The sequence below is a fragment of the Danio rerio genome, chromosome 7 (assembly GCF_049306965.1).
Source record: "Danio rerio strain Tuebingen ecotype United States chromosome 7, GRCz12tu, whole genome shotgun sequence".
Taxonomy (NCBI): domain Eukaryota; kingdom Metazoa; phylum Chordata; class Actinopteri; order Cypriniformes; family Danionidae; genus Danio; species Danio rerio.
The window spans coordinates 29,135,479-29,156,841 of NC_133182.1; the positions used below are offsets into that span (position 1 = coordinate 29,135,479).

The 21,363-nt window shown below is 35.5% G+C and overlaps 2 protein-coding genes across 2 annotated transcripts; one reads left to right on the plus strand and one right to left on the minus strand.

Moving 5' to 3' along the window:
- The first annotated feature begins 1,665 nt into the window (after positions 1-1,665).
- On the plus strand, positions 1,666-14,974 carry ogfod1 (2-oxoglutarate and iron-dependent oxygenase domain containing 1). The gene is made up of 13 exons (NM_199689.3): positions 1,666-1,886; positions 2,053-2,198; positions 5,251-5,297; positions 5,375-5,475; positions 5,573-5,689; positions 7,858-7,949; positions 9,172-9,300; positions 9,392-9,505; positions 11,922-12,001; positions 12,143-12,402; positions 12,481-12,597; positions 14,356-14,414; positions 14,539-14,974. The coding sequence occupies exons 1-13, from the start codon at positions 1,730-1,732 to the stop codon at positions 14,683-14,685; spliced, it is 1,566 nt and encodes a 521-aa protein (NP_955983.2). The 5' UTR covers positions 1,666-1,729; the 3' UTR covers positions 14,686-14,974.
- Positions 14,975-16,164: 1,190 nt separating this feature from the next.
- Positions 16,165-21,265, minus strand: fbxl8 (F-box and leucine-rich repeat protein 8). Its single transcript, NM_001037422.2, has 2 exons — positions 20,941-21,265; positions 16,165-17,657 (listed from the first exon to the last, which is right to left on the minus strand). Exons 1-2 carry the CDS (start codon positions 21,075-21,077, stop codon positions 16,691-16,693), a joined length of 1,104 nt encoding a protein of 367 aa, NP_001032499.2. The 5' UTR covers positions 21,078-21,265; the 3' UTR covers positions 16,165-16,690.
- Positions 21,266-21,363: the final 98 nt, after the last annotated feature.

The following is a 21,363-nucleotide window of genomic DNA, read 5'->3' on the forward strand; positions in this document are numbered from 1 at the left end:
CTGAGGCATTTACATGTAATTTGTGTAAACGTAACATTCTGTAGTGCATTTAGTTATTGCCCAGCAGGCACACAACGCCATAAGACGTTAATATTAGGTTAGGTTGTGATGTTAGGGGACCAAAATTCAATGTCTAGCCAGCGTCCAAGGACAACGTTATTTTGATGTCCAATAACAAGGTCAAATGATGTTGATATTTGGTTGATTTTAGGTTGTGTTAGAAAGTGACCAGAATCCAACGTTGAGCCAACATCTAAAGCCAATGACAAATTGACGTCAAATATTGACGTCGTCAGGTATGGCAACCAAACTTCAACATCTGATAGACGTCATAGTAATAACGTAGTACAATAAACATCGTCGTCATCTCATAAGTGACATGCATCTAAAAGTCTCTGGGTCAATGCGTGTAAAGATTTTGGACATCTTCTTGGACACTTTTAATGTTTCCAAACAGTTTGCTGCAATTATAATTATAAAGCGCTCATGTCTTGAGGTAGTTCATTGTGATGTGATTTGCCTTCTATGTGCAATTTGATTGGACAGGAATCGCAAGACTGATTTTTTCAAGTTTTTCTAATCCCCTTAGGCAAGGAAAAAATGAAGTCGTGGAGTAAAAGTGCCAATGCTGCACTAAAAATGTACTCAAGGGAAAGTAAAAGTACACATTATTAAAACTACTTAGTTAATTAAAATTCCTGAGAAAAACTGCTCAATTACAGTAGTTTGAGTGTTTGTAATTTTTTACTTTACACCACTGAGTGCAGTACACAGTGAAACAAAAAAATGTTCCTACAAAGGTGCTACATCAAACAACATAAATTGACAACATAACACAGGACTACACGCTAAAAATTTAAAAGAATAAAATAAGAATAAGAGCGCAGAGTGCGGTTTGTACAACATTTAGTGCAAACAAAACAGGACCGACAAGAAACAGTAATGCTAACCAGTACACTACGGATGTTTTGCAAATATTGGATTAAACATAAATACTGTACAGGTAAACATTTGTCACTGAGGTAGAAATGCTGTACAGACAAGTGTAAAAATAGCAGTTGTGCAAATATTTCTGTAGTTGTCTTAAGTTTTGCGTGTGTGTGTGTTTGTGTCTATCCAATTTCTCATGTTGAGAAGTCTGATGGCTTGTAAAAAAAAAAAAAAAAAACTGTTCACAGTCTGGATGTGAGAGCCTGAATAATAAAGTCTAATATTATTAGGATAATGAAGTCAACATAACCACAAAGTTATTTATTTATGGTCATAAACGCAGCAAATAAGCGTAAAAGATTTATATGAATGGATGATCTTTAAAATAAAAAATCTGAAAAATGTCTAATATGTTTGTGTGTGTGTGTGTGTGTATACGATTTAGTATATTGACTAATATTCAAAATATTAATTTACATTTATAATTTATATTTACAATTAATTTTTGCTTAAAACAAACAAAATAAACAATAAGAAGTGTAAATGAATGAATACAGTACTATAATCATCAGGCAAAGTTGTAATGTAACTTAACTAAAAGAACAATTTCAGATAATTGAATTTAGACTCATTAATAACAGTTTTGTTCACGGTATAAATAAAATTTGAGAAACTGTTCCTCAGCTCACCTGCAGGAGCAGTGACGATCCGACGCGCCTCCGACTGAAACCAAACGAAGAAGAGCAAAAGGAAAAGAAAACAAAAGTCCCCCTGGGTTTATTTCCCTCATGGTCCTGTCATGCCAGCTAAAAAGCGACAAAATGATTCAGAAACAGGCAAAAAGAACAAAAAAGAGAAAAGAGGTGAGCTCGCGGCGATAAACGCGGACTTGAAGGAAGACTCTGTCCTGAAGAGTATGAGAGACGCCTGGCAGAAGAAACGGAGCTTCTCTAATGGTATGTGTGTGTTCATTTGCTCACCCATGTGACACAGAGTTTACATTACTTCAGCTGGCTTCAGCATAGTTCCTGGCTGCATGCAGCTTTCATTTGGTTTATAGACATAAAGCAGAGTGGTTTGAGTGTTTGTCAGAACAGTAAACTCTTCCTGTTTTCTGTCCAGGTTGTGTCCAACTGGATTGTGAGCCCTTTCCTCACTGTCAGATCACAGACTTCCTGCAGAGTCCGAGTTTTGTGGAGGGTCTGCAAGCTGAGCTCCTGCAGCTGAACTTCAACAGCAAGTCCAATGATTTGTACAAGTTTCAACAGGTATGAGTGTGAATTATACAGCAGTCAAAATTATTTAACCGCCTTGACCTGAAACAAGTAAACTATTATATCACTATTATTAAAATCAAATATTGTATTCTTAATGATATTGTGTGTTTTCTTTCAATTCCTCAAATGGTTTCTGGTAACACAATTCACAGATTTATGAATGATAAATGAGTGCCTCCAGAAACTGTTAGTTTCATCATCTCTGCAAAAATCTCGAGCTATTTTTAATTTTTATTTTTGTATCTGGTTTCCTAGTTTAAATATCTAAAATAGTGCTTCAATCAAGGAGTAAAATGATCTAAAAACACATTTGTTTATCTTAACCTATTAAATTGCATTTTTTTAATGAAATGAAGACTTTTCTAGAAAATGTTTCTTGATTTAAGAATTCTTTTAGATATTTAAACTAGAAAAGCAGACAAAACCTCTAAGTAAGAAAATCAAGTGTTGTTGTTGCCATAGACCATCTGATGTAATAAAACAATCTATATCTTTTATGAGACCTGTTTTGATTAGGCCATATCTTAATTTTGCATCAACACACATGCATGGGCTAAATTTGTCTGTGTATTAATTCAATCTAATGATGTCTCTAGAAATTTTCCAAAGGCTTAACACAGTTTGTGTCCTACTATACAAATAAATAATGCGCTACTGCTAAATAGGGGTTGAATAATTATAACAAGCTTTAGTTTTTTCCTAAAATAGGCAAAATAATCTGCCAGTGGGGTAAGTATAAAAATCTTATTTCAACCCAGAAACAAGATTATTTTATTTACCAACAGACCAATTATTTTGCTGGATTTAAGGAAAATCTCACTTAATTTTGACTTTTTTAATGAAAAAAATTGTATTTTATAATAATTTTTAATTATGATTTATGAATGATAAATGAGTTCATCCAGAAACTGTTAGTGTAATCCTATCTGGAAAAAAGGAATAAAAAAATCTTAAAAGGTTTTGTCTTGTTTCTAGTCCAAATATCTCTAAATTCTTGTTTTTAGTTTAAAAGTCAAAATTAAGCGAGATTCTTTTTAAAACAAGCAACACAATCTATCAGTGAGGTAAGCAAATTTATCTAAAAACTTAAATTATTAAATTAGGTTTTTTTTTTTTTTATATATAAAATCAAGACTTTTTTTTTTACTTTTGTAGAAAATGCTTCTTGATTTTTAAGCTTTCTTTAAGATAGCAAGACAAAGCCTCTAAGTAAGAAAATCAAGTGTTGTTGTTACTATAGACCATCTAATGTAATAAAACAATCTGGAGCTTTTATGAGACCAGTTTTGACATGCATGGTAGGGCTGTACAATATATCGTTTCAGCATCGATATCACAATGTGCATATTCGCAATATGAATTATAGTTGACGAGGAGCTACAGAATTTTGTTTAGTTACTGTATTCATATAGAATGCATATGATTTATAAAATAAAATAAAAATTTCTCCCTTAGAATTTTTGCCTTGTTTTAAATCCAAATATCTACATTTCAAAGCGAAAACAAGATTGTTTAACTTACCCCACTGGCAAAAAATTTTACCTTTTTTTTATTTAAGGAAAATATTATATTTTCCTTAATTCTGATTTATTTCTTCTGAAAACAAAATAATATTTTTACTTGATTTAAAAACATTTTTTTGCAGTGTGATAATTCAATATATATACACCTTAGTACTGATAGACTTCCCAGAAAAACATCAAATAGAGCTATACAAACTGTCTTGTGAAACTCTTCATATCGCAATATTTATTCCAGAAAAATAAAATAAAATTTCACTATATCAGATTTTACAGCCCTAATGCACGGGCTAAATTTATTTATGCGTCATGTTATCAGTTCAAACTAATGACTTTTCTTTAAAGTTTCCAAAGGCCTAACACAATTTGTGCATTAACCAAATAAATAACTTGCTAAAAGTAAAAACTACATTAAAAAGCAAAAAAATATGTCATTTACATTCTTACGTTATCATTTGCCACTAAATTGTAACAGATGCCGTTAAAAAAGACAAATCGTTTCAGTTTCAGGGGTTGAATAGTTTGTGTTCTGTACACTACAAAAAAGCTTTTGTTACTTGGAGGTTTTGTCTTCTTTCTAGTCCAGATATCTCAAAATTCTTAAACCAAGGAGAGTTTTCTAGACCAGGGGTGCCCAAACCTTTTCTTATCAGGGTCCAAAAAACAGTGGGCCGAAGTTAAATAAAGCAAAGTATTGCATTAAAGTTGCTATGGTAATTACCTGATTTAATAATATTTAAAAATAACTTGAAATATATATATATATATATATATATATATATATATATATATATATATATATATATATATATATATATATATATATATATATATTGCATTTTTATTATGAACTTTTTAGAATAAAAACAAACAATCCCCTTTAAAACACAATGGTGTTCGATGCTGAATACATTCAATACACTTGATTTGCTCATTGAGGATCTTTACTTTTTTCTTTTTATATGATTCATGCACAACATTCATGCTTTTTTGCAACACAACAAACAAACAAACAAACAAACAAACAAAAGGTTACATTAAAATTAGAAATGATGAGCAATGTTGAAGGCATCGGCCCCAACCTTACATCATTCTCCCGTTCTTCTCAGATGGGATGGCGGGGCAAATCGAAGGTTACCATGGGCCAACTTTGGCCTGCAGGCCCTGATTTGGGCATCTCTGTACTAGACTAATAAATCTATTGTCTTGTTTTTTTCTTAAATCAAAATAATCTGCCAGTGGGGTAAGTATACAAATCGTATTTCAACCCAACATCAAGATTATTTTATTTATCCAACTGACAGATTATTTTGCATGATTTAAGGAAAATGTCACTTAATTTAGATTTTTTTTAATGAAAACAAGACTATAATTTTTACTTGTCTAGAAAATGCTCTTCATTTATTAATCTTTAGACTATAAACAAGACAAAAACTCCACAAAAACTTTTTGCAGCATATGTTTTAAATGAAATGGATGAAAGGTCTGAGTTCTCTTTCTTTTTCTCTTTCTTTTTTCTGCAGTCAGATGATCTGAAAGAAAGAAAAGAGCATCATATCTCACAAATACGGTGCGTCAAAGTTCATTTAAACATCTGCATTTCTGTGATTGTTTGTCTCATAGATGTGTTGTTTGTTTGGATCTCAGGTCAATCATTTTCGGGGAGTTTCGCGTGTGGTTGTCAGAAGTGCTGCAGGTGGATCTGGAGGCGACTGTGGACATATCCTGTGCCAAATATGAGCATACGGGTAAAGCATCTGGAGCAGTCATTCACCGGGGTTTTAGATGACGTGTTTCTCTCAGTGGTTTTCCTGACGTCTCTCTCTTTCTGCTGCTCCTTTCCAGATGTTTTGCTGTGTCATGATGATGAGCTGGAGGGGCGAAGAGTCGCATTTATCCTTTATCTGGTTCCTCCCTGGGAATGTAAAGATGGAGGGACCCTCGACCTGTTCAACACTGACGGTGTGTGTGATAGAAGAGCATCAATTCACCCCTAAATGATAGAACAGCATAAGTTGGTTTTATCCCCCAAATTGTGTTACTCTGTCTACAGTTATGCTTTCAATCCAATCGGCACTAAGTGCATTTTATTGCAAGCAAGATACTCAAACAAGATAGTTGGACATCTTGAGCCTGTACCATGATGGTGGCTGAACAAACTCAGGATTAAAGGATTAGTTTGGAGTTAACACCAACCAATGCTGTCAGGCTTTGTTGGTTCCATGATGCTGTTCATCAACTTTCTCTCTTAACCCTGGCTTTAATCCTGAGTTTGTGAGTGAGTGTAGATAAAGGTACCATAACCAGTAGAAAACAGCCAATCACATGCCTTGAAACAAAGATACTGTGACTGACTTCTCAAAAGAGACTCAACAATTTGCAGACAAAGAGAAAGGTTTAAAAACAAGAATAATTTGAAAACATTTGCACAGCTAATTGAAAACAGCTGTGTATGATAGAGGAGAGCTATAAGAAAAAGCTTGCTTTTTGTGCAAGTGAAGATGTGAAATTTGTAATGTTGAGTACTGTTTAGATATACAGAGACTCAGATTCTGAGCTCATATGTTCATCTTTTATCTTCATCTTTTATCTATCGTTTTAAAATAGCTTTGAATTGCAGTTTTGTATATACAATTGGAGTCCGAATTGTTCACCCTACTGTTACATTTTAATTCTTTTATATATTGTCCTCAAGTTCTATTTAACAGAGAGAAGATTTTTTTTTCAATACATTTCTAAACATAATAGTTTTAATAACTGATTTCTAATAACTGATTTTAGTACCTTTGCCATGATGACAGTAAGTGTGGCTTATTTCTAAACTAATTTCAAGATAAGCACGTGCTTATGATTGATCACGGCTGGTCCTTCATCAGCTAACACAAGATGCACCAATCAGATGATTCCTAACTCACTATAAATAATCATAATTCTCACCCCAGTTATCTTCATCTTAAAGAATCCCACCTTCTACCCCTACTCCTCCTGTCTTTTTCCTAGACAGGGCAGCACAGCACCCCAGTGGTTAGCACTGTTGCCTCACAGCAAGAATGTCACTGGTTCAAGTCCTTACCTGGCCAGTCGATGTTTCTGTGCAGAGTTTGCATAGCAAGCAGGGGAGTTCTCGAGACCTACCTGAGCTCAAAGTCCCCTATCGCCCTTCAAACAAGAGGGAGCCCCGGCCTCGAGGATCTTCTGAGCTCAGGGCTCTTAAGATACTAGTGTTCAGCTTAAAGTGTAATTTGAAGGCTTAACTAAATTAATTAGGTAAGTTATGGTCATTAGGCAAGTCATTGTATAACAGTGGTTTGTTCTGTAGGCAATTGAAAAGCAAAATTGCTGAAGGGGGCTAATAATATTGACCCTGAATAGTTTTTAAAAGGAACTGCTTTTAGTCCAGCCTAAATAAAACAAATAAGACTTTCTCCAGAAGAAAAAATATTATTGGAAATAATGTGAAAATTATCCTTTATTTATATATATATATATATATATATATATATATATATATATATATATATATACACACACACACACACACACACACACACACACACACACACACACACACACACGTCACTTGAGAAATATTAAAAACAGAATAAATATTGCACAGGAGGGCTAATAATTTTGCTCTCAGCTGTATGTATGTATGGTGTATGTCTGTAAATTGTAGTTGGATATAGTTGAGCTTAAATCGTCTAAAATAATTATAATAAATAATCCTCATTCAAATCAGACTTTTTTTTTTTATCTTTAAAAGTGTTTTACTGAATGATGACCTTTAATTTTGAGCAAGAGAAACCAGAGCAGTGGCTTTATTGCATCATATATTTTTCACTTTGCTCACAGCTGATCGGTTGAAACGAAGTTTGCTTTTTCTAACTCGGAACATAACCTGTCTCGGAGCACATTACCTGTGTTGTATATAATCAGCTATCACAAAGTGATCTAAAACCAACTATTGGTGCCAACTAAACTAAGCTTTACTAGCCATCCCGCTAATCTGGTTCCATTCTACTGGCCCCAGCTTACCTTTGTAGTAATATTTACTGAAGAATTGTGCACGGCGATCACTTTTATCTGTTTCTTTTAGTAGTTGAATCTTTGTACTTCTGTATGTTTCACAGAACATTGTCAGCCAATGAGTGTTGTCAAGTCTCTGCTTCCTTGCTGCAACAGTCTGGTGTTTTTTGAAGTCTCTCCTGTCTCCTTCCATCAGGTAATCAGAAGCTGTCGTCTTTTAAACAAGTATCTTTAGTACTTTTATGCTATTAACATTCATTTATTTTTATTTATTTTTTATTTTTTTTTATTTTAGTTTAAATGTAGGTTTGTTATTTTTATTATTATTATGGTTATTGTTTTGTTTTTTTATTATTGTTTTTTGTGTAAATTTTCAACCTATTTAACAAGTTATTTTGTTCATTTTTATTTATTGTAAATTCTTTTTGATACACTCTTTACTTTGAAATATTAAAACAGAATTTATTAATTTAAATCTAACATTTATTATTTTAAATGTTTATATATATATATATCAATTATTTGTATTTTAAATTTATTAGATTTTAATTCTATGAAATTGAACTTATTTGATTTTTTATTTTACTTTTTTGTATTAAATTTTTTGTATAAAAATTGTGATAAATTTATTCGATTTTAAATTTATAAGATTACATTTTTTTGTATAATTTTTCTAACTACCCCCTTTGTACTAATATGTTTTGTTTATAAAGATTTAATGTATGGGCGGCATGGTGTCTCAGTAGTTAGCACTGTTGTTTCACAGCAAGAACAGGATGTCTGCGGGGTCTTAAAGTATTAAAAGTTGGTAAATCAATTTAGAGATAATTAAGGCCTTTAAAATGTATTAAAATGTCCAAAATGCTTGTTTACTTTGTATAAAATTTTGTATGGATTTTGAAATGTATGCTAAAGTTTGCCTGGATTTTTTTTGTAGTTTAGGAAACTGATCAAATCCTGCTAGATTTGACTTCATGCTGGTTTGTTTACTGCAGTAACCAAGGCAACACTGTGCGCCCCCTGCTGGATTAGCATATTTATTCATTGTATGTCGCGGCTGGGCCAGTTGCCGTTTCTGTGTGAAGTTTGCATGTTCTCCCTGTAATGGCGTGGATTTCCTCCGGTGCTCCGGTTTCCCCCACAGACCAAAGACATGCGCTATAGGTAAATTGGATAAACTAAATTGACATTAGTGTATGTGTGTGAATGAGTGTGTTTGGGTGTTTCCCAATACTGGGTTGCGACTGTTTGGGCATCCGCTGCATAAAATATATGCTAGAATAGTTGGTGGTTCATTTCGATGTGGCGAGCTCTGAAATAGAGACTAAGCTAAAAATTAAAATTCTTGTTGTTTTTAGTATGATTATTTGCAAGTATTTACATGCGTGGGAATGATCTGACCTGTGAGCTTGACCTAGGTGGCGGAGGTGCTTTCAGAGGAGAAGTGTCGTTTATCTCTGAGCGGCTGGTTTCATGGCCCTTCCTTACCAAGACCCTCACGCTACATTGAGCCCTCAGCTCCCCGACACGCTCACATCCCCAGAGACGTAAGTCAACTTGGCCTGACAGCACATTTTTTAGTGTGTGTCATGACCAAATGGCCATAACCTGACCTGCGTATTTATGTGTTTTATACAGGAGACTTTGCTTTTCGAATGGGTGAACGAGATGTACCTGGATCCTCGCTATCAGGCGCGGGTACAACAGGAATTCGAGGACAGTTCAGAGATTTGCTTGCCTAGTTTCTTACAGGTTAGTCATCATTATTATCTTTTACACTGTGCTTAATGTACACACAGTAGTATACCAACAATGTGCATTTTTGCATGTTGTTATAAAGCGCAGGGTCACAATTGGAAGGATTTGTACTTGGATAAAATAAACTCTGCCAGAAGAGGCTTTTTCTGTCTGCGCTGTTGTGGAGCTTCATCTATAATTGATGCAAAGGAGAAATTCCTGTAGATGTGAAATTTAGTGACATGTCCCATGCCCACAGTAGAGGCATGTAGTCCGGGTATGTGGTAAATAATTAATTGTCCAAGTTATTTATTTATCATTTTTGCGCATAAAAGAGTCACGTTTGCTGACTTCACATGCAAGAATATGCTGTTGTCTTGCTGTATGATCAATAACATGACATAAGAATTACAGTCAATATGCTGAAACACTTTTTATTTATGCATTTATGTGTTCTGTTAAATACTATTTTTATTCTGAATATTTGATTTACTTGCAGTGCTCAGCATATATGAGTACGCCCCTCACAAATCTCTCATTTAAATGAATATTTTCTATAGGATGCAAAATAACTCACAATAAGAGTTCAAAAATCTGTAATATAATATTAAATAACATTATCAAAAATAGCAAACATCAAGAGAAGCAAAATAAATACAAAATATAGTTGAATTGTTGTAGTTTGTAATTTGTTTTTTGCAATGTTTTGTATGACTTTAAATGCATTATCTTTCCATTTCTAAAGATGTTCTGTGACTAAACTATTATTTTAATAAATATATCTGTTTAATAAATCTGTTTTGTTCAAATGCACCAATATGTATGATCCATATTCACTGACAAATGGATACAAATATTTATTTTCAAAATGAGGTGTACTCAGCTATGCCGAGCACTGTATGACACTCACTCAAATGTCTTTCAGTGAAACAGATTGTCAAAGTACCTTCATATATATTTATATTTATTTATTTTTATATATATATATATATATATATATATATATATATATATATATATATATATATATATATATATATATATATATATATATATATATATATATATATATATATATATTTATTTATTTATTTATTTATTTAATATTATTATTATTATTCGCCAGCAAAGTAATTTTTTGTCATTTTTAAAGTACCTGTTATGCTGAATTTCAACTAAACATTACATCATCATATTTAGAGTTTTTTGGAAACAACAGACACTTGAATTTAATGTACTTTCTATGTATATAAGTCACTTATCTTTCAATTAAAGGAAGTAATAACAATGTATCTGCTGCGATTTAATGATTAATTGCATACAAAATAAAAGTTTGTATTTACATGTTTTTGAATATTGTATGCGGCACGGTGGTGCAGTGGGTATCGCTGTCACCTCGCAGCAAGAAAGTCGCTGGTTCAAGTCTCGGCTGGGTCTAGTTGGCATTTCTGTGTGGAGTTTGCATGTTCTCTCTGCATTCACCTAGGTTTTCTCCAGGTGCTAAGGTGTCCCCCACAGTCCAAAGACATGGAAGGAAAATTAATGAATGTATATTGTGTAAATACACACATCCATATATATATATTAAGTTTTTTTTTTAGTCCCCAAACATATTTAGAAATGGAAAAATAATACAATTAAATTCAAGCAAAATATTGCAAAAAAAAATAAAAAAAATACTTTTTACAAAATTTCAACAAATGAAACATTTTTTGCCATATAAATATATAACATATAAATTTGGATGTACTAGTTTTTGGACTGTCATTGTAAGTTATTTTGTTAGATAAGCTCCAGGTTTGGCTTCAGTACAAACTAATAATAATTTAATAATAATAATTAATAATTTAAGTGCAAAAATATAATATTGTATAGCTTCCTATTAAAAATATGAATTTAAAAGAGAGATTTGTGAGGAGTGTACAAGCTTTTTTTGTGTATAAGGTGAGCGCTGTGTATATTTCTTTAGTATATACATGTATATGTGTGCATTTATACTTTACATGCATAGTATACACGGTATATGTGCATATTTAGTTGCAATTTATCATTAAATGTCACCAGTTTAAACTTGACTAACCACAGGTACGCATTCAGATCTTTATTTAGGCAACAGGGATTTAGTGAGTGATTGAATCTGAAACAAAATATTTTTTAAAAGTGTTCCACTAAAGAAGTTATATCAGCAATTCTGTTTCATTTCAAATTTTATCTTAGTACTTTCTACTGAGTGTATAAATTAGAGGATTTTAAATTGGCCATTATTTACCCATACATAAATTGTCTTGAATCTAGATTAATAATGCTGGAAATAGCGTGCCTATTGCATTAATTAATGTTAGTTCAACCTTATTGTAAAGTGTATTTGTATAAACCTCAAAAATCCACAGTTACACTGCTGATATCCTGCATTGTGTCTTTTTGCTGTCAGGAGGAGAAACTGAGGCAGGTGCGCAGCGCACTGCAGTCCTCTGAGATCCAGTGGGAGAAGAGAGGGCCGCCAAATAAGAGGTCAGATCCGAACATCTGTCATGTGGTTTGATCATTTTCAGCTGTTAATCTCTTCCTGCACTTGCATGTTTTTCCTCATTCTGTTAATTGTCATCTGATTTGTTTATGCTCTGGTGTGTTAAAGATTATCATTGTGTTTAGGTGTTATAGCTGTGCAGATCTGCAGAGCATCCCGTCTTGTGTTCAGGAGTGCTGGGAACTCCTCTCGTCTGAGGCATTCTTCATCCTCTTATCTAACCTGACCGGCCTCAGTCTGCACTATCTGTGCACCAACGAGGATGACGGCGAGAATGAAGAGGGAAAGAGCGAGACGGAGAATAGAGACACAGAGGGAGATGCTCAAGCTGGGGGCTCCAGCACTGAAGCTGATGCTTCCTCACGTGAGAACAAGAAAGACAAAGGTGAGTACATGTGTGTATGGGTGGTGTGCTTTCAGATCAGTTCTTACATTTACAATCATTAAATTTGAATTCTTGCAGGACCTCCTAGTTGTGTTGGAGAAGTGCGTCGCTGGGCGCATGGGGACTATACACTGCTGCATGACTCCGTCAAAAGAGAGTATGCATTAGATCTGCAGCTCCACATGGGCTGTGCGGGTATGTCATTTGAAATTGATGTTACTGAATTAGGGCTTTTGCACAGGAGAACCTTTTTTTTTTTGGTTCCTAGAACTATACGCTTGTTAAGTCGTGATGTATGGAATACTGTTTCTGGGTCAAGGACGCTACTCATTTGAATTGAGAAAATATTTGTTTAGGACCATTTTTTTAGTCACACATTCTATATAAAATATGAATTCTATATAAAATCAGGCAGTACACATCAGTCTCTGGACTTGCTGCATCACAGACATCAATATTTTAACAATTTATACAAAATTCACTTTCTGGCCATTGGATATTAGGCATTGTGTATATATATATATTGCGATTGTGAGTTCCGAAAGTATTACATCACTTTGTAAATGTTTATGATTACTATTTGTAGAGTCTCCCCATACAGTTTGAAATGGCTCTTGGACCCGGAAGGCCATTCGCGTGACGTTGCACTTAACAAGCTGATTGGTGGAAGAACCGCCACAAATAGTTTTATAGAAGGCACTCCATTTTGGGGAGCTATATTAGCTTCTACTTATGAACAGGGTCTAAGCCAGCACAATAGGAACTACAGTGATGTAAGTGTGCACTGATATAGAACACTGGTACAAGCTAATATTTGTGCCGTTAACCTGATGCCCAAAGCACCTAAATCATCATAGGTAATTTAGTCTTCCTTTCTACTCTTTCAATCACATACCTTATAGATATTCCCATTATCGTGGAATATGCGATGGAAACACAGCTTTGAACACAGAATCTTCCAATTGTTGATTTTGTTGATTGCTGCAGTTAAAGTGATGTTTCACTCAAATATGAAAATTCTGCCATCATTTACTCACCCTTGACTTGTTTCAAACCAGTTTGAGGTTGTTGTTTTTTAAATATGTATTTTAAAAAAACATTGGAAACCAGTAACACTGACCAGTACTTAGTTTTACTAATATGGATGTCAATAGTTACCGCTTTGTCACAAGGCTTAGCAAATGTGATTTATGCTACTATCTGGTTCCTTCTGTAGTCACGGTGTGAATGCAACCAAGAAAATTATCCTAGGGAATAAATTCTCGGGGGCACTGGGTCTAGTGGCTAGTTCCTATGACTTTAATTACCCAGTGAGTTCCTGTAACTAAAGCCCCCAAGGTCTCTGTTACACTTTATTCGAATGTTACCTTTTAAACATCCTGTTGCCAATGTATAATAACTCTCAGCATAGTATTAGTAAACTGTCGTACCATATTTCATGCAGGTTTAAAATAAAATTGTCTATAAAAAGGAAAATTATTTCGGTAACACTTTATTTTGAAGGTCCATTTTGGTATTAGTAGACTGTCTGCTTAATATCTGCTAATACTTCTGCTAAACAGACATGTAACTGACCATAAGAAACTTGGCAAGTACATGTCAACTTGCACTAATCCTAACCCCGACCTATCAGTCTACCTATAATCTAATGAGAATTAGATGGCATGTAGATGCAATATGATTTAAATTTAACAAACAGACCATCAAAATAAAGTGCGACCATTATTTAATAGTAATACAATCTGCTCACAATTTACTGGGTGTAAATGGGGCTTACTTTTAACTTTAGTGAAGCTGGCATACTTTATAAAGCCACTTATAGTCTGTATAATGTCTTTCGGGAGACCATCAAATAAAGCAATGTCAGATATTAAACAGACAGTCATCTAATACCCTGAATTATAAATGAGCAATAAAAGAGTTAGAAATCAGCATGTTCTTCTTCTCTGTCAGGGTGGAAGGCAGAGTTTGGAGGATTTACATCCTATATTGCTCATGATGAAGATGAGGAGGTAGGTGATGATGACACAACATCTTAGTTTGTTTACATTCAGTGATTTATTATATTATGACATTAACAAACAGCAGACCGGTGCACATCATTCCTTCTGTTGACACACTGTGTGTTTTGTGTAGCTCTTGACAGTGTACCCTGAAGATAATTCCCTCGCTCTGGTCTACAGAGACAAAGACACCCTCAAGTTCATCAAACATATCAACAACAGCAGCACCAGCCACACCACAGCCTTTTATGACTTCTCTTTCAACTACTTCGAATCATGAGAGAGAACCAAATTGGCTGACTGGCCATATGCGAGCTTGTGAAAGGAACATGCGTTGACCATACATTTCTGGAACACAGTGAGCTCATTATACACACAAACAAACAAAAACAAGGCACTTTCATTTTTCAATATTTAAGGTGTTCACCTCCAAGCACAAAAATACATTGTCAAATCTGCTCATAATGAAATGTAATCATTTGGTTGTAAAAAAAACACCATCTGTTCTCTTGCAGTATGTCAATAAATGTTAAAGAATGAACACTTCATGACATTATTTCATAGGGTCTACAGCAGAGGTGCCCAACCTGGTTCCTGGAGATCTACCATCCTGCAGAGTTTAGTTGCAACCTTGCTCAGACACACCTGTCTTTAATTACCAAGCACTCCTTTAGATACTACTAAAGCTGCGGTCACACTAGAGTTTGAGTTTGCGAATTCTGTAGCACATTGCTGCGAAAAAGGGGGGGATTAAACAAGATGATTAGACATTTAAAAAAGCCAGCGATTGGTCCATATTTTAAAATTCTGTATAGAGAGATCATGTTTTGATCCTCGATTGGTCTCACGCAGTCAAGTGATACCATTTTGCTCGTGCAAAACTTGCCGCAGGAGCTTGCCTTTCCGGTCTGATGCATTCGCGTGTGTATGATTGGAAGTTTATAGGGAGAAAAGTCCAGTGTGACCGCAGCTTAAGTTGGTTAGTTGTGTTTGAACAGGGTGGCAGTTAAACTCTGCAGGAAGGTGGATCTCCAGGAACAGGGTTGAGCACCCCTGGTCTACAGGTTTTAAATGACAAGATGGTGAGGAACCGATAGGAAAATTGTTATTCTTGGATGGTGCATTCTTCATTCTGAGAAAATTATAAATTAAAAATGAACATTTCTGAATCTCTTAATGTATTATTTGTCTCCTTTTTAAGTCACATGTTCTCCGGTGTTATTTTAAAATAATCCAAAGAGCATCTTGAGCTTAAATGGAAACAAGAACATTCAACTGTCTTTAAAAGGAATTCAACATGAGTGCCACAAATCTACTTATTTGATTAGGCCTGAAAATAGTTCTTAGTTTGAAACGCTTTCAAAACCATAAGCCTTTATTTCCGGTTATAAACAGATTATTAATGTGTTCTCAAACATGTATATCCCAGTGTGCATTGTGTTCACACTGAATAATCAAAAAAAAACTCCCAAATGGTATAATCAAAGCATCTTCACACAGCTGAGTTAATGATGCTCTAAATTCAAGGTGAATACCACATTAAAGCCAGATTAAATTGTCTGCTGTAACCAACTGCAGTCAAAAGTATCAAAGTTTACAGTTACAGTTGTGATTTTAGTGCAAATCTACTTGTGATATCTGAACAGCATTAAAACAGCTTGAGTATAGATGGCATTTCAGTGCCACATTTCCAGTGTACATTTTGAATCAACCAAATAAATAGAGTATAATGGAAAAAATCTATAATAAAATTCAGTCCCGGATTTTAAATCAACTTATTTTGGATTTATGTGCGCACAAACATATTTTCATAGCCCGACAATGTTCTGATTGAGCTATTGAAGACACATTGACTTTTTTGGACCATAACCATTGCTGTCTTTAGATGAAATCAAAAGCTCCCTAATCCTCCACTGTAAAAGATCTTTCAAAAATCAAAAGATTTGTCAATTTGGAATGACATAAATTTGAGTAAATCTTGACAGAAATGCAAATTTTGGGTGAACTAACCTTTTAGGAATCTTCAAAATGTGATGTAAAATGTATATTATGAAAAAAACTTTTTTTATTTAACCATGGATGGCTGTTAAGCTACTGTAGGAGACCTCCAAACCAAACGTGTCAACCTTCAATGTAGCATAATATAGCCACTTTAATTACGTACTGGAAGAGATTTCGACGTTAACCAGACTTCGATGTTGGACAACAAAATGATCTTCAACTCAACAACTAGATCAAATAGTGTCTGACTTGCATTATCAAACCATACGTGGTTGAGATCAGGTTTAGTGAACTTTAGTACAAGTCCAGGGGTGAGGCCCTTTATGTGTTTTGAGTGTGTATCTGCAGAGATTAGGACAGTTTGTGATGAAGGCTGTTATCACTTCTTGCGAGACCACACAATAACAGTGAACCTCCTGGAGCCGGACACACCGCTGTGCTAAGACTATCAGCTCAGAGTTGAGTTCAGGAGACGGGACGGTCTGCAGCTCCAGGACCTCCAGCGTGTCTGCATAACACTGCCCGACTATCCGAACCTCATCCAGAAGAAGCGTCCAGGTGAGCAGCCGAAGACAGCGCACAGGGATGCTGGGCTGCAGAACCCCGGGGACGTGCAGTTCAGGTAGGGTGTGGTCCAGCTCAAGTTCCACACAGAGACGTGGATGTCTCCGCTTTACCTCTAACCATATCTGATCACAAAGAGGCACGGTGTATTTGAGTGAGCGCTCGCAACGCAGCTCCAGTTTCTTGAGCGCTGGCCGCTCGGGCAACATGAGATCTTGGAAGACGTCTTGTGATAGGCTGGCCTGAAAAACTCCAAGAACGTTGAGCGATGGGCAACTCTTCAGCACATGCCTCAGGGTCTCAGATGTGACGCCACACACCAGAGACTGATTGTTAATGTAAAGACTTTTCAGAGCAGGGCACAGCATGGCTACACTCCTGACGAAGGAGTCGCTGAGGGTGAAGGGCACACCCTTCAGGTCAAAAATGGTTAAGGATGACCCATTGGTCAATATGTCCACCAATCCTTGCTGCAGGTCCTGACCAGCATAAAAGAGGGGAGTGTTTGCCACACAACAGATGGAAAGTCCTTCCAGCCGCCCATCACCTCCGGCAACTGCCTGCTGCAGCACCCAAAGTGCAGTTTTGCGATTGGCTGGATCTGTCAGACTTATCCTCAGTTTCAAGTTTCTGACCAGTGGGAGAAGATCAGAATATCTGTCAGGGACACTGGTTCCCGACTCGCACCTAAAAGGGAGATAACATTAGTAAAATGTAGCAAGATTGACACCATTTCTTATTGTCGCTTATTATTTTGTAATTATCCAGATGAGGTCGTATAGCATTGACAATTTTGAGACAATAAATAAGCAGGTTTGTTGTCTCATGTCGCAAATCCAGTGAAGCAGGTAGTGACAATTGCCTCTGACTAGGCCCACACGGAATCTGCACGTGCAGATTTTTATCCCATCATTATTTCTGTTTAGGGCGAGGCAGCGGTGTTGTAGGTAGTGCTGTCGCCTCACAGCAAGAAGGTCGCTGGTTCGAACCTCGGCTCAGTTGGCGTTTCTGTGTGGAGTTTGCATGTTCTCCCTGCCTTTGCGTGGGTTTCCTCCGGGGGCTCCGGTTTCCCCCACAGTCCAAAGACATGCGGTATAGGTGAATTGGGCAGGATAAATTATCATGTGTGTGTGTGTGTGTGAATGTGTGTGATGTTTCCCAGAGCTGGGTTGCGGCAGGAAGGGCATCCACTGCGTAAAAACTTGCTGGATAAGTTGGCGGTTCATTCCACTGTGGCGACCCCGGATTAATAAAGGGACTAAGCTGACAAGAAAATGAATGGCTGCGCCTGAAACCGCATACTTCCATACTATATAGTACGCTAAAATCAGTATGCGAGCCGAGTAGTATGTCCGAATTCATAGAATTCGAAAATCAGTAGGCAAGAAGTACCGAGATGACTTACTACTTCCGGCGAGATTCTGAAGTGCGCATTCCATGCACGCTGCGCTATCCCATAATGCCCCTTGAGAGAAATCATGAATGGAAGTGAGGCGACGCAACTGATGCAGGTAGGTCACGTGACCATGACAAAATGGCGGATGTAGTACGTCCGAATTCCATTCATACTTTTCACATTCATACTGTATAGAACGTACTGTACTTACGGCCGAGTAGTAAATTCAAATGCAGTACCTACTGAGTAGTAGGCGGTTTCGGACACAGCCAATGAATGAATGAATATTTCTGTTTATTTACTTGTGTAGATGTGTGAACATTTATATTTATTAAGTTTTTTAATTAATTTCAGTAATATTGATATTAATGTTAAAATGTTTATATGATTTATTTACAATACTTTACAGTTTGTAAAGTAATATTTTCTTTCTTTTAGTAGAGATATTTGAGAGACTGGCTTTGTTTACCAAATACAGTGGATGTAATTGGATTTGCATTGTAAACAGTTAAAAAGGTATTGCTTTTTAATTTCATATATTAAGCTTTTAGTTCTGATACTCCCAAAATCATTCTGCATAAATCTGCAGATTTTTAACAATATTCTGCACAGAAATAGCAGAAAATATCCGCAGATTCTGTCTAGCCCTACCTCTGACCAATCAGCGTTCTCCATTGTTTACACTTTAAATTTTGTATTGGTACGGCACTTGGACCAACCAAAATGGTACTTCAAAAAAAGACACCCCCAGGCACTACTGACCATCATGGAAAACTACACAGAAAAAGAGGGGCAGTCATTTTAAACTTCCTTTGTCTGCTTCACAAAATAGAATGCAGTTCAGAATAGCAGCAGGGATTCCCCCATGGGGAGGTGCTTAGTGCTTAGGGAAGTTTCCAAGTGAGTGTCTAAAAACAGACCCTCATAATGCTCTGGCACTGTCTGTTCAGATCACACATTCATTAACTCAGTATCTATCACAGTCTGCATGTTCACTGTATTGTACACACCTATATTTTTATGAATCATAAAATATTAAATCATATTTGCCCATCTGAGATTTTGGGATATAAAGGTTATGATTTGGATAATTAAGCAAAATATAGACATGTATTGGTAAATTGTTGGTTGGAGTTTGGACCTATGACATCAAATGAGTGGGATAAAATTAGTCTGACAAGGGTCCTGAAAAGTGGAGCCAAAACATTTGCATTGTTCATGGTTGCTGGCTTCAGAATAAGTTGTGAAGCCTCCCCTACCCATGTTAACTAAATGTATTTTATTTACAGTTAAAATCAATAAAAAAAATAAATTTCATCCTTTTAGGTAGTTTTTATCACAGGTATGTTAAGTTTAAGTGTTTGCATTTTGTTAGCTGAAATAAAAACGGGGTGTTTTGTAAAAATTGTGTGCTCAAGAATTGAATTGGTCTCTTCAATTGGTCTTTAAGAGTTTGGGCAATGGACCCTTTTAACAAGACTGTTATGATGCATTTAACAATGACCATAATCCTAAATTCTTGAAAGTTTTCAATATTTAGATTTTTTTTAAGTCTTATGAATGTATATGGATTTATGTATGTATTATATCAACTTTGGGTCAAATTACAAAAAACGAATTACCGCGCATGCAAGATGTTTCTAATGCAGGGTCTATTGGGCTGAGAGTAAACTTGATATTATTCTCCTGGCTGCCGTCATCAGGCTCATTTTTTTTTCCTTTTTCTGAAAGCCTTTATAACACCATTCTGGAGTTTTTCTTTTATTGTTTAAGCAAATAGGATTGTAAATAAATATATGTTGTACTATTCGATTCACTGTGCTCTGAGTTTACCCAAACATGACGCCTTCCGCTTTTAAGAAACCCGGAAATGTGTAAAGGGTCTATACCTTAATACCACAACCCCATTTCATGGTCACCACTGCACAGACTCTGGCTCCAAATGACAACATCAGCACAAGATGACGGTGGCCTTAGAGTTGGAATTTTGGCTTCACGTTTCAACAGTGGAATAAAGTGGAGAAGCATAGTCCATCTTTTTTATGGTTTATTGCATAATAAACTTTGCGATTAACAGGGCACTTGATAAGAACTCAACCTTTGGTCACAAAAGAAGCCACGGAGAAGAAAAAATGCTTGGCAAATCTCTTTCAATACTTAAACGTTTCTGAATCGTAACAATATTGTAAAGCAAAGTAAACGCTTCAAATTGGAGAATCAAAGTTCTCCAAATCCAGAAATCTCAGATTGTTTCCTCTACAATCGCAACAATGTCTCAAAGTGTGCTTAGATCTGATAAAAGTCTGTAATTAAAAAAACACTCTCAATGTAACTTTATAAAATTTCTCATTAAGTTATCTTTAGAGTTCAGAGTTTCTTTTATTTACAATTATATAGTTATATTGTACTCTGTATAATTATTTTACCTATAATTTTTATTAAAAAATTAAATACTTGGATGCACAATTAATTCATATCTCAAGACAGAAAAGGTAAGATCAGATAAAAAAATGTTCCTCTGAGAGGGTTTCTTTGTATTTCATCATGTAAACAACAGAAACATACAGTTCCTACCTGACTTCAGTATCTTTCCATGAACTTGGATGTGTCATGATATTAGACCAAGCCTTACAAACAATAAATGCATTGCATTTGTCCTGTAAAGGCAGGAAAGAAAAGATATGTGCAAGGATCTCTTCTGGCAGATCCATTCCATTCCAGATCAATCTTCTGTCGACAGCAGTAAGTTAGGTTAAACACAGGATTGAAGCAGGTTATCTGATATAGTAACTGAAAACCTCTTAATCCAGGGCAGTTCGTGGTGACTCTGCTGACTGTAAGTCTGTCAGACTTCAGGAAAAAACATACATACGTTCTCAAACTTCAGCACTTCCTCCTGCGTCACTAGTTCCGTTGTTAAACGCAGCGAAGACAACTAGTTCTGAGCTTTTAACCAATCACAGTAGAATAAGTGAGACTCTTAGCCAATCAGATCCC